Here is a 14,997-nt window from a genome sequence, read left to right as displayed (position 1 = left end):
CTCTCTCACTCTCTCTTGCAGTTTCTCGCGTTTTATACCTTCTATCTTTGTTGAACTGAAAGGCACATATACATACATATATACGTACATACGTACGTACGTATATACTGTTGGACACCTGCGAACACGCAGACTCGCGGTGCACCGGAAACTCGTTCGAGATCGTCTCGAGGAACGCGCCACGTTCGTGTCAGATCCTTCAGGATCGCGCGGGCCGACGCACGAGGACGAGAGAAACCTATAAGTTCCTACCTAACTTCACCATTAGTTCGTTTCTTCCCTTCGCACGGTTACCAACGATAAATACGTTCTCGAGATTAGACAAATTATTTGTTTGATTTATTTTTAAATATACATGTTTTTTTCTTTTTTCTATTCTAAATTATATAAAGATCAAAATATATATAATAAAGAAATATATATATATATATATATTCGAAGTGATATACTATTCGTCAAATTCAATTTTCAATTACTACGAGGTGTTATTATCAAAAAAACGTTTGTTCGTTCAAAATAAAAAGAAACAACATTGAAAGAAAGAGAAAGAGAGAGAGAGAGAGAGAGAGAGAGAGAGAGAGAGATCGATAATAATAATAATATTTAAAAAAAAAAAAAAATTTGTGCTATAATGTTCCTTTGGTTTATTAGTTTAGTTATAATAATTCATTTGATACGAGAAAAAAATGTGTTGTCGAATTACGCAATAACGAATTACGCAAAGGATAAAAAGTTTGTGAATTAAGCAAGATCAACCGTAATTTACCCTCTAAACTTTTAGAATGTGAAGGTTACGATTACAATGCACCTATTAACGAAGAGAATCGTTCTAAAGGTCTGCCTATTCTTCGTACTTTTTTTACTGCAAGGTGGCAGGTGCATCAAGTGGCTGTGAGTATAAATCGCAACTTTAGCGTAATCCTTTTTTCGTTTTTTTTTTCTTTTTTTTTTCAAGCGTGCTCATCACTTCTGTTCTTTACCCAATGTATTATTATATGTTTTTTATTTTTTTTTTCTATATTTTATAATATATATTTATCCTTTAATTTTGTTCCTTTCATTCGCATTGTTTCTCACGTAATAATACTCGAATCACGCGAACGATGAACGATCCTTTTTCCCCCTCTTTCTGTTTTTTTTTCTTATTCGTAAAAGAATTCGATGATTAATGAGAGGTTCTTTAATGAGAAAGAAATAGATTGCTGTTAGAAATAAAAAGAAATAAGAAATCTTTTGAGATGTGGCCAGGGGGAGGAAGGATGAGAATGAGAAGTGAGGAAAGGGCCAAATTAAAAAAGAATGTGTTTCTTTTTTTTTTTGTTTTTTACGATTCAACGATCCTCGATTGGAATATATACATACATATGTATATATATATATATATATATATATATATATATATATATATATATATATATGTATATCAGAAAAAGGATATCTAAAACGAAACTGCGAAATCATCCGTGTCATCGTAATTTGGTTAGGAAGACTTTTTTTCCATGGTTTTTTTCTTAATATTGAATTTAAAACAAAAGAATATGAACTTTGCCTTGAAACGTTCGATCAAATTTAATTTACTCGCATATTGAACAAAAAAAAAAAAAGAAAAAACCTGTTAAACTAACTGGCAAAACGTTAGTTGAACCGTTTGATGGCTCGTTAAAAATAATAATAAATTTTATACGCGTAATATCAGAAGCAGGAAGGTAGGAAGGGTAAGGGAATTGTTATCTGGTAAAAAAAAAAAAAACAACAACAAAATATGCATACTATGGAATAAAAAAACGTGCTTGCTATTTTATGAGCTCTACTTAAATTTAAGTCTTTTGTGTTTGTCTCTTAAGAAAATTTACCTGTCTTACTTGGAGATATATTTTTACGACAGTTGTAAAAGTGTTTTAATACTGTAACGCTTATGTATATATATATATATATAATATTTTATAAGTATATATTTTATATTATAATATTTTATAAAATATTATATATATAAAGAGATATTTATTAAAAATATTAACTTATTAAATATAAACTACAACATTATCATAGATAATTGAATCATACTCTGACAGAGTTTTACACACACACACACACACAAACACACACCACATTAGCTTTGATAAATTACCCGTATAAAATAGATACTACTTTAAATATTCGAGAAAGATCTTTCACGAAAGATCCATACGATGAAAATACGTGTCAATAAATTCAAAGAACATATAATCTATCATAATTTTTGTAACCTTAATTATAAAAGTGATCTAAGTCAAAATTAAAAAAAAAAAAATACAATCAGTTTATCGATTATTTCACAACACATTATTTTATATTAAATGAATTCAACGTAATTTTCACAATATTGTTAAAAATAAATCGTTAGATAATGTTTGTTATTTCAATATTATATTAGAATTCATTTAACGTTCAAATGTAATTCTTTAAATATCTCGAAACAAGAGATATATCATCACTTTCATAATAAAATACTAATAAATAAAAAAACTAAAAATAAAACATAAATAATGAATCAAAAGTTCATATAGACCACTTTCATAATTATGAGCACATATAGAATCCTATCAGAGAATCCTATCATTTTTATCGCGTACAATTAAAAAAAAAGAAACAGCAAGAAGAATAAGAAACGAACAAGGGAGGAGGGGATAGGTACTTTTACCTTTCGGACGAGTTCCTTTTCGTATCGTGAATTTAATTTCATTGCTAAAAGAAGATTGCTAATAAAAGAATAATAAGAGAAAATAAGAGAAAACGATGAGATTTTTGAAGAAGGTTAAAGATAGAAAGAGAGAGAGAGAATAAGGTTTGGGTGTAGAAACTGGGAAAAGAAGAGGAGGAAGAAGAAGAAGAAGAAGAAGGAGGAGGGGGTGGGGAGGGGAGGGGGTCAGTGAAACGGTAGGGGTGCTCGCTTCCTGGCTGGATGATGAATGGAGAAACGATGGTAGTTTTGCGTGCAAAACCAAAATCCGAATAGGTACGGAGAAAACAACAAGGTAAAGGAAAAGATGAGAGAGAGTGAGAGAGAAAGAGCTCACAGCAGACTCGGTTATTCGTTCTGAAAGAGTAAACGAGAACGTTCGATGGGGGGTTAAGGGGGTAAATAGAGGGGGGATGGTAGGAGGTAGGGCAGAACGGGCCGGAGGCAAGGCGGGTAGAAGATTAGGGGTTGCCCACGGAATCGTGATTTATAAAGACCACGCTATGCCACGCCACGCCACGCTATGTGCCACACCATGCGCGCCACACACCATAAGCTCCTCTTTCTCTCTCTCTCTCTCTCACCACCATGGCCACAGCGGCTACAAACAACACCATGGGCTACAACGCCGGACCCTTTCTCCCTTTTCCAAAAATCTTTCTCTCACTTTTGTTTATTAACCATTGTGTGCGTATATATGTATATGTGTGCGTGTCCCTACTCAACCTCCTCCTCCTCCTCCTCCTCTAAACCACTAACCCCCCAGACGATGACGAATAATCGAAGGGTAACTCGATTATTCGCAAACGTCACATGGATTCGTTACGCTCGTCTCTCTTTGCGAATGAAAACGCGACGAATCTCTGATCTCGAATTGTTCAAATTTCTTTTGTTTTGTTTGGTTAGTTTTGTTTTGTATTGTCCAGTACGAATAATCGATTCAAAATTCGAAACGTAATAATTTCTTTGTTCGTAAGGTTGATAGTTGTATTAGTTTAACACATTTGCGACCGCTGACATAAATTCACGTCTTTTCAAGTTTTATTCCTAATTGCCGCTGACGTGATTCACGTAATTTGAAATTTTAAAAATTTAATATACATACATTTTTATATAATATTTAAATAATTATATTTTATTATTTAAGTAAGAATTTAAATAGTTCATAATTTTTGCCGGTACTCGGTATTAAAAAAGGAAAAAATATGCCGGCCGCGAATGTGTTAATATTGGTTTTGTGTTAGTTATAATTGGTTTTGGGATTAGTTAAATTTAGTTTTGTTTTAGTCGAATATTATTCATGATAGTTGTATTATATTGGTTGAATTTATTTATTAAGTTTTTTTTTTTGGGATTAGTTAAATTTAGTTTTGTTTTAGTCGAATATTGGTCATGATAGTTGTATTATATTGGTTGAATTTATTTATTTAGTTTTTTTTATTTTATTTTTTTCTGTTTTTCAACAAACGAACGAAGTAATATGTTCGTTCGAATCATTCTCGTATGAGTAAAAAGAAAGTCGTGAAAGATCATGTCATCTTTCTTTTTTATTTTCTTTCTTTCATACTAACTTCCATTCGTGTCCAGTTTTCTAACTGAACAACCATTTTCAGACACTCGCGTTTCTAATGTCGATTCATCCTGATTCCTCTCCTTCCTCCTCCCCTTCCTCCTCTTTCCCTGCCCCTAATCGTGGGATCGATTTGTTATAATTTATAGTCGTACAGTTGATTTGCTAAAGCAACCAATCAATGTCCGTTGAATTTCACTGGAAGAAAGTTCAATCGAATCAACGACCTTTACGTCATTCAATATGATTAATTACATGAATTTCTTTTTTTTTTTTTTTATTATTCTTTTTTAAACGTTTACAAGAAATTTATACGAGAGTACAGATTTTTACACATACAACGTGTGGTCTTTTTTTTTTTTTTTAGTAGACAACATTTAAAAACCAATGTTAACTTTAATGCATTCGTTAGTTCAGGTCGTTTGATGTTTTTTTTTTCTTAATTTCTTTCGAATTGTATAGGAGGAGAAAAAGGGCGGAATATCATATTTGGAAAATCTACCAAACCATTAGTTAGGTAGACATATAAGTATAGTCGTATAGGATGAGGAGGACGAGGTGGAGGAGGAAGAGGAACATTTGCTTTTGCGTAATTCAAGTTACGATGAAACCTGGCCTATTATCAAGCTTATAAACATCGTGTTTTACGATTGAAACGTCAAAAGTAATTTTGAAGTCACGCGTATATATACGGGCATACATAGCCAAGAACGTTATATATCTATATATATATACATATATATATTTTTTTTTAATTATAATATGATTAAAAATACGAAAAAGTATCTATAGTTATTACTTTTAACGAATTATAATGAAGTTTAATTAAAAAATCGTTAAAAAAAACCAATTAGAATAATAATTCGTGTAATAAAATTATCGTCAAAAGTCACTGGAATGATATTTCTAGCTAAAAAAGAAAAAAAGAAATGATTTCATTCGTGATTTCTTGATTAGATGTTATCGAGTAGTATTAAAAAAAATTAATATATATATGTATAATAAAATATATTCAAACATGGTTCGAACTAACATAAGAGAGAATTATACTTTATAATTTGGCTCTAAGTAGCAAAAGAAAATTTAACAACGAATATTGTAGATATTTAAAAGAAATTGACAAAGAAAATACTATACTTGGAAATGATTTGATCGAAGAACCGTTAACCAAAGTCATGAAATTTGTTTAAACGAAAAGAAAGGAAAAAAGAATTTTCTTTGGAAAATCTTGTACGAAGAGAAAATCATGTCATGTTTGAACGTAACACGATGATAATATATACCCTATCATCATCAAGTAGATATTATAATGGATGCACGTGTATGTTCTCTTCTTCGATTTACGAACATACTTATCTCGGTAGGTGTGACCGTGAATGGAAAGAGGTATCTCTTGTATGGCGATTTCATCGAGTTTGAAAATAAAAAAAAATAAAAAAAAAACCAAAAGAAAAAAAAATAGAATAAAAGAGAGGAGAGAGAAATCGTAAGAACTTGAAGCAACTTCTTGAACCAAGGAGCTCCAAGGCAAAATCTTCTAGAGTTAGTATGTGTGTACATATTCATTTATGTATGTGAAATGGTACTTGGGATTGCTATGCATAGATAGATATTTATTAGATCAAGGAGTGATCCTGAAGGTATAAATGTCTTTGGGAGCAGAAACGAGATGAAAAATACAGATACAAATAGGATGATATATGTCGTATAATCTTTTGCCAAATGGATTAAGTGAAAAAAAAAGAAAAGAAAAGAAAGGAAAATGAAAAGAAAAAGAAAATGAAGGAAAATAGATTGAGAATATATATACGTGATGCTAGACGAAAAGAAATAATAACTAATTTAACGAGATAAAAGAAATTGATAGAATATTATTGCTCGTGACAAATAGTGTCTTGTCCATTCTGTGTATCTAACTTGAAAATTTATTTAAGATTATTGGTTCACGTGTCATATTGCGATTACCATCCCCATTGATAGTTTCATTTCAAAGTATGGGTCTACTTTGTGAAATAAGAAATAGAAATATTAGATCTATCTGTATGTATTTATTTATTTATTTATTTATTTATTTATGTAAGTATATATGTATATACGAATACACGTTTTAAATCACTCGAACGAGTCGATTATTTAAATTAGTTAATTCGAGGCAACGGTAGTAGTAAACGGTTAAACTCATTCTTCTTCTCGATGTTGCTCGTAAATTGGAACACAATATTTAACGTTTGTGTTTTGCCCCGAAGGTTTATTGTAAGAGTGTATTGGTGATACATAAAAGCCAAAAGAAAATCGGAATTTAAAAAGCCTGTTGCACGACCGGATTGTTATTATTAATTCATATTGAGAGAAAATATAAATACGTGAATATTTTCTTCTTTTTGTTTTTTTTTTTTGTTTTCAATCGTACTTACCTAAGTAAAAATCTTTTCGATTTGCTCGTTAAATATTATTTCTTATATTTCTACATTTCTCCGGTTGTCAAACATCTCCTCCTATCATCTCTAACTGTTTACAGATATCTTCCTAAGAATTCTCATTTTTTTTTTAATTCAAATAAAAATGTCGAAATGAAAAACAAAAAAATACTCGTCGAGTTTAATATAGTTTTTTTTTGTCTTTTTAAGAATTACTCGTATAATATTACGTCCACTTTCAACTTCCGTATTCTATTATGTACCAAACTGATCCATCAGGTTTGCGTATATTGACGGAAGGATTAGATCTATGTCTTTCTTTTCCTTTTTTTGTTCTATTGATAGGTTAGATTCGTATATAGGAAGGAAACGATTTAAAACGATTTAAAAAGATGTATCGGCGTATGATAATTGTCAGTGACGATAGTTGCAAGTGTGCAAGCACGTTATTAATATCTCTCTCTCTTATTCGTTCGTGTCTGGTTACGATAAATCAGCACTTCATTCATAGACATTATCGTGTTACATTGACTAGGTGGTCTAGTAGAAAAGCTTGTTTCATAAACGACCTCTCGATGAAATAACCAAAGGATCTAATTTTGATCTATACGTTTTCACCTAGTATTACGAATCCCAATGTTTTAAATATTTATACTTAATATCGATCAAAAGTTTTTAATTCTAACGAAAATTCCAAAGATATTGAATATTCATAAAAAAACCAAAAAATAAAATTCATACCTTTTTGAAAGTTAATAACTTAATGGTAAATTGATTTATATCAAATATCATTATTAAATATGATATATCTAGTAACATAAAATTAAAACAAAATAAAAATTCTTCGTCGGTTAGTTGCCTATAATTATTTATATTAAATTTATATTAAAAAAAAGGTCATTAATTTGATATTACATGGAAACAATTTTGATGTAGAATTTTCAAAAAGTTAACTGTTCATATTTGATAAACAACGAGATCGTTAAACAATTTATCGTCGTGTTAGATTTTTATTGAAATTGATAAGAGATCGTACATTTTGTAATTAAGTTAAGTAAGCGATAAAAAAAAAAACAAGAAGAAGAAGAAGAAAAAAAAATCTGACTTGTATTTAAACGTTTAATTAGCGATATCTCTTTAAGGATCTCATAAACGTACGTGAAAAAAAGCAAGATGAAAAGTGACGAAATAACCGAGTCCTTTTAATAAAACCCCGTGTACCGCTTCTATATATCTATGGGATCTAATCTAAAGCATATATTATAGCGAGGTGATGTAAAAAAAATTAAAAAAAAAAAGAAAAGAAAACTAAAAAAAAATATTTAGCTACCGTAATAGTGGTAGAAATACGAGATGTGAATTACATTGGAAGTATTATAATAATTACCGGCTGCGAATGAGACTACTTAAGGCGGCTAATTTACATGATTGCACGTTCGAGCATTAAACGTCAATTACGAGCCATCGACTCTCAACTTCCCCCATGCTACTACAACGTCGTGGTTGGAAAGTTTTGCACGCCATACGTCCGCCATATTTCTTCTTCGATGTTCTTTCGTATATTTTTTTTTCTTCCTTTCTTTATTATTATTTTTTGTTTCATGCTCTCAAAGATGTTACACCGAAGCGATAAACAAACGAGTTGAATTGCTACCATTAACGTGTTCATAATTTGGTACTTCTTGTACCTTTTATTTTGTATTACTTTTCTTTTTATATATATATAAAAGAACAATTATATTACTTAATTATATATAAATAATATTTATATATTTATAATATTATATATAATATAATAATATATATAAATAATTATTTATTATTGTTTATTTATATATAATATATGGGGTTCGTTAGAACATAATCTCATTGGTCAAAGAAAAAACAATCGTTCTTTTTATTTATTTATTATATTATTATATTAATCAATTTGGTTATTATGAATTTAATCGACAACAAAATATTATTATTATTATTATTATTATTATTATTATTATTATTATTATTTTCTTATTCTTATTATTATTATTATTATTATTCTTATTCTTATTCTTATTATTATTATTATTATTATTATTATTATTATTATTATTATTATTATTATTATTATTATTATTATTATTATTATAGTAAAATGATGTGTCTTTCTTATTATAACCAATTAGGAAGAAAACAACAAAATTTGAATCTACAATTTTGATGACAACTGTCTCCACCCCTCTCCAATCCCCCTCCCCAAAAATAAATATATTATTATTAATTTATTCGTGCATAAATAAAATGTTTTTCTAAATGTTTTGATTCAGAGCTCTCGGTCGTATGGCCGATACTAGAACGTGGTCAAAAGACGCATGTACGAGTGCTAAAAGTTCTGGTCTTTTGGAAAGAAAACAAGCAAGAGCTTGCAGGGCAACACCCGATGTGATGCCGAGTTTGGTACAAGCAGCTAGAGATACGTCGATTGTTTGCCAACAAGCATTTAGACATCGTCGTTGGAATTGCAGTAGCATCGAAAGTGCTCCAAATTATACTCCAGAATTATTAACAGGTATTTGTACATTTAAACAAAACATAAAATTAACATATCTTATTTTCCCTTCCCCTCATTAATTTCATCTTCTTTCAGAAGATTCGTATAAATTTGATCATAGTATCATCATCTAAATAAACGTCCCCCTTCCCCGCCTTTTTCTATAGTTAAACACAACGTAATTACCTATGATAAAAACAACTCAAATAGTAACTACTGTCGACAGTTTAATTTGTAGTTTGCTAATTGTAAATAGAAAAAAAAGATAATTCTTATTTTAGTATTACCTTTATTACATTCGCGTGACCGTGTGTATGGAGTTTCTATAGATATACAAATAAAAGCATTACTGAATACTAACAAGTCCATGTCAGGATCATTTGCTAACGAGAGAAAAGTAAGGAGAGAACGAACGTTCGCTTTCTCTTGCTAGTAGATAATATATTATTATTCTATCTTGTATTACATATACATATGTATGAATTTAACCTACTCGAGAGAGAAAGAGAGAGAAAAGCAGATCCCTTTAACGATTCGATTTCTAAGCTATTGTTCGCAATCGGCTTATTTCAATTATATTTCAATCTGATCCCAATACAAATATATATATTATAAAGGTATAACGTTTTGAATTTGAAATGCTTATCAATAAAAGATACTTTTACGATATATATATACGTTAAGTTCGTAATACACAAATACTATGATGAAAGAAAAATAATATATTACAATGATGGTGTATTTTATTGTTAAAGGAACTAGAGAACAAGCATTCGTTTACGCAATGTCAGCTGCAGCGGCTGTTTGGAGATTGGCAAGGGGTTGCGCGTTAGGAAATTTAGCAGCATGTTCTTGCGCAACACCACCACGTAAAGAACCACCTTCCCCATCGGCTCTGATATCATCCACCTCGTTAGCGACAGCAACTATGTCATTTGGTGGACTTACAGGTAGAAACTCGTTCAAATGGGGTGGTTGCGGTGACGACGTTAGGTCTGCCTCGAGAATGGCTAAAAGATTTCTTCAAGGTGCCACACCACCTGGTACAGGACAGACAGCCAAATTTCTTCATGCCGTTAACATGCACAACAACAGAGCTGGACGAAGAGTAAGTTTGTTTTTTGTTTTCTTTTGTATCTAACAATTTACTCATTTACCCTAACACCTTCTTCTATTGTTTCTAACGTTGAACAGGCAGTTGAGCAGTCGTTAACTTTGGAATGCAAATGCCACGGGGTTTCTGGTTCTTGCAGCGTTCGCACCTGTTGGAGAGGTTTAGGTTCTTCCGGTCCTGCGATAGCTGGAACTCGTCTTTTACGAAGGTACGCCACTGCAGCCGAAGTTAAATCTAGATCTGGTGGTAGATTGCCACCGCTTTATCATCACGATAATCTATTGTATACCACTAAGAGTCCAGATTATTGTCTTCCGGATAAGAAGAGGGGTAGTCTTGGTACCATAGGCAGGTAAGTTCGAAACTATTATTTTATCGAGATTGCTATTTTTTTTTCTTTGTCATTAAAACTAATTGCAAATTCGTTCGTTACAAAGTAGTTTACTTACTTAGGGATTATTAACTTGTGCAATAGAGTTTCTTTCTTTACAGGATAAAAAGAATTGCTAAGATGTTAAATTAAAGATTTAGAGGTTAGGTAAGAAAATATGGAGATGTAATTTGGGAAATTAGAGAATTTCTTAATTTGGAACAAATAAAAGTGGGTAACGTGGATTAGGTCTTTAGGAGAGATTCTGAAAAAAAATCGAAAAGAAACTTAAACCAAAAACTTGAACCATCGTTTTCTAGTTTATTATTTTTATCTTCTTTTTAAATGTTACTTACTTTAAATACGTTTTTTAAATGAAATCAAAAAAAAAAAAAGAAAAAACAGAATTAACAACACAGGAAAGATCTTTTAAAGATCTTTTAACATCGAAGATCTTCTCAAACGAAATAAAATAAATAAGAAGAAAGGGGTATTGAATAGTAGAAATGAGTAAAAAAAAGTAAACGCGCGTAAACTCGAGAGAACGAGTCCAGGTGTAGGTCGTAAAGCCACATTATAGCGGCGTTAATGGAGGTTTAGCGTTGTGCTTTCTTTCGTCTTATGACGATGGATACTATAACGGAAATTACGTTAGAAAAGCGCGTGCAATAAAAACCGACGAGCTAATGCCACACCATACAACACTTCTCTACTTTCGCGAATGTTTCTTATCGTAAAAACTAAAAGGGAGAGAAAGAAAAAAAAGAAAGTAAAAGCTTTTCGGACTTTACCCATCTCCCACCTAATCATCTTCCTAAAACGAGAATTCAATTTACTTGATGAAATTAATCCAAACGTTGACTTTTAATTCGATAATACGAAATTTCACGAAGTTAGATCAATCAAAAAGAAATTGACTGTAAGGATATCTTTTTTATTAGGGTGAATTAAAAGTTTTAAATTAATATTTCTAAAGTACAAATTTTTTTACAAAAGAAAACAATCCATTATGCAGTTTTAAAGTAAAATTTCGATACGATAAAAGCATATATAAACAAAGTTTTAATTATCAAATTTCTAATGCAAAAATATATATAATAAAAATGTAAGAATATTTATTCGGGAACACTACCGATTGATCTCCATTATTCAACTAGGAAAAAAAATTGAGATATTTTTTAATAGTCCTTATAATTGTGAAAAAAAAACATTCGTACTATAATATACATTCGTATGTATATAAAAATAAATACAAAAGTAAAGGGACAAATAGAAGAGCGTTAAGAAATGATTTAAAAAAAGTTCAACTATGTCCGAGTTCATTGTTCGAACCCTTCAAAAAGGACATTCATTGTGTATATACACGGTGATTGCATTAGTTACGGATTTTCCGGCGGTAGGAAGTAAGGAAAGAAAAGAATAAAAAGAAGAAGAAGAAGAAGAAGAAACTCTTGTAGGTTGTCGTCGTTCTGAGTTATTCACGCCTATACACTGTTTCTTTCATTGTCCCCCACCCCACCCTAGTCCCCTGTTTTCTCATCCCTTTCTCTTTCCGAAGCGAATTAAGATCACCCACGATACGCGTTCTCGGAAGAGTGAACTCCTTATCTTCTTCTTCTTCTTCCTCTTCTTTTTTTCTTCTTCCACACGGATACATTTCTACATTCGTACTCTCGTAAGAAATCGAAGAAACAGGGAGATGGGGTAGGAGGGGACAACAACAACGACTCGTATATATGGAAGCGTCTTCTTGGATGATCCTTTGTTTAGTTGTATCCGGTTCATAAATCATAGTGAGACTCGTGAATCAGCTCGTGAACGACCGATACATACAAATTAATCTCTCATTGTTCCAACCTCGAGGGTATGTTCCAATACGAAGGAAGAAGTATGATCATAACCGATCACTTTTACACTTGAATATAAAATACACGTATATTACTCGAGTAAATAGATTTATGAGTTAGTTATTTGAATTGGATGATCATTTTTTTATTCTTCTTCTTCTTCTTCTTTTTCTTCTTCTATTAAATCTTACAAACAAGATGATTTATGTATCGTATATATATATATGTAATGAAATAACGATTTGTAATTTTTGTTAATATCTTATCCCATCTTCTTCTCATTCCACTCAACTGTTAAATTACAATTTATTATTATAGTATAAAACGAATATGATTTTAATTCAAACATTTCAGAGAGAGAAAAAGAGAGAGAGAGAGATAATTATTCAAAATTTACGTTAATCGAGACGAAACGAGGTGGTCTCGTATGGTCATTTCGATTCATTCCGACCACTACGTTTTCTTACAGACAATAATTAAAAGGCTACGTATAATTATACTTAAGTGGGAGTGGCGAATGTTTATTACGAGAGATAGAAGCCATAAGAGACGTATGCTTTTAGAATATTTTGTTTTTTATTTCTTTTTCTTTTCTTTTTTTTTTTCGATGCTGCAAAGCACTCCTCGGATGATGTGTATAATATACACCGTCAAAATGAAAGATATATAACGAAAGGTATTATTTGTGTCTCTAGTGATGGAAATATTCGACGAGGAATTTCATTAAAAAAAAAAAAAATGTATTTAAAAGATATACTAAATTAACTTTCGTGTGTTTCTTATTTTTTATCTTTTAATCTTTCGTTTCGTTCTTTCGTTCAATATCATTTCTTAACATTTCAAATAACCAAACGTATTATTATAATATTTGTCTTGACCGAATATATAATATTTAGGTTGATGGAGTGTCATGCGAGATAGTGATTTTTCTTCAAACAGTTAATCACTATCTTACCAAGCATCGAATCAATACATATATATATTAAACGTACTAGTAATTATGACAGTGGATCGAATAAAAAAAAAATACAAATAAATTTTCTTTCAAGATTATTTTTTCTTTTTTGTTGTTGTATTGTGTCGTATTAATTTATTTAATATCGTAATTATTTATATCGTTAACACTAGATACACCATCATTTTCAGTATACCTATTTTTACTATACTAGTCAAAATGACTGGTGTATACAAAAAATGCTTTTTTAGGCTTCCAGTCTTTATGTACTCTTAAAAAATAACAAAAAATGTTTAACAATAATAATTGTAATAGATAAATGGATTTATAGACATTTTTAAATAACAAAACGTTTAATATATTTATAGAAATCAAATGTTACAAGAAGTAGAAATTTTGAATTAAAATGGCCCGACCAGTCATTTTGACTGGTCTGGTGTATCTAGTGTTAAGAAATCATTCGTAAAATCAATTTCGTTTGATTATTTATCACTGAGAAAAATATTTAATAATTATATTGTACGATTATTTACATTATAAAAAAAAAGGAAAATTCTTGAAAAAATCCAATTTGATTTATAATTTTTATAATTAATAACATCCATGAAAATATTTGAATTAAAATAATTATATGATTATTTAATTTTGATTGATTGCAGACAATGTAACGGCAGTAGCACGGGTTACGAGGGTTGCGAATATCTTTGTTGCGGTCGAGGTCACGTAACGAAAACCGAAGAAATTCTCGAAAGATGCAATTGCAAATACGTCAATTGTTGCTACGTCAAATGCAATACATGCAGAAGAATCGTGGAAACATACGAGTGCAATTGAAAAACGAACTATTTATATATATATATCTTTTCGCAATAAAATTTTTACACGTGGATTTATTAACAATAATCTTACGTGAAGGTAATATCTATATTATTTATGATGTATTTTTTAGCGATATTTATTACGTAACGTGTCTTTTTGTGTCGTTGCTTAGAAACAAAACAAAACTAAACAAAACAAAAGAAAAAAAAATGGAAGGAATAAATAAAACGTAAAAATTATCTTAAGGAATTAAAATAGATGACGATTAATTTTTCTAATCGAAACTTTATAGAAAAAGAGAAAGAGATAAAAACAATCGTATTTCATGTTGTATACGTAAATAGAATTATAATCCTACGTATATATTTGTAATTTGAGTTCAATTATAGTCACTTCGTATATTATGAAATATTCTGTATAAAAAAAAAAAAAGAAAAGAAAAATGCGATAAAAAATATTAGCGTAATTTTTAGTATGTCGGATACAATTAATTAATAATATATCGTAGCATCTCGGATGATATACTGTAAATAGAAATAGTACGTTAACGCTAATTACGTGCGTGATGATCAATTTTTAAATGTTTTACGTTATAAAATAGTCAGAGTCAAACAAAAATAAAATAACATTTTAAATATTAGATAATATTATCATTT

The 14,997-nt window shown here is 30.1% G+C and overlaps 1 protein-coding gene across 1 annotated transcript; it reads left to right on the top strand.

Annotated features, from left to right (window-relative positions):
- Window positions 1-214: 214 nt before the first annotated feature.
- Window positions 215-14,996, top strand: LOC107069537 (protein Wnt-11b-1). Its single transcript, XM_015326943.2, has 5 exons — window positions 215-891; window positions 9,013-9,254; window positions 9,992-10,344; window positions 10,431-10,702; window positions 14,182-14,996. The coding sequence occupies exons 1-5, from the start codon at window positions 803-805 to the stop codon at window positions 14,354-14,356; spliced, it is 1,131 nt and encodes a 376-aa protein (XP_015182429.1). The 5' UTR covers window positions 215-802; the 3' UTR covers window positions 14,357-14,996.
- The last annotated feature ends 1 nt before the right edge of the window (window position 14,997 follows it).

Source organism: Polistes dominula, unplaced genomic scaffold, assembly GCF_049000335.1.
Source record: "Polistes dominula isolate Pdom_NZ unplaced genomic scaffold, Pdom_raw_medaka contig_73, whole genome shotgun sequence".
Taxonomy (NCBI): domain Eukaryota; kingdom Metazoa; phylum Arthropoda; class Insecta; order Hymenoptera; family Vespidae; genus Polistes; species Polistes dominula.
This window is presented reverse-complemented; position numbering and strand designations above follow the sequence as displayed.

Bases quoted from the DNA above. Each gene is read 5' to 3' on its own strand.
- LOC107069537 (XM_015326943.2), top strand. From the start codon at position 803: ATGCACCTATTAACGAAGAGAATCGTTCTAAAGGTCTGCCTATTCTTC. The intron at 9,255-9,991 runs GTATTTGTACAT...TTATTGTTAAAG, and splicing joins TACTCCAGAATTATTAACAG to GAACTAGAGAACAAGCATTC. The intron at 10,345-10,430 runs GTAAGTTTGTTT...AACGTTGAACAG, and splicing joins ACAACAGAGCTGGACGAAGA to GCAGTTGAGCAGTCGTTAAC.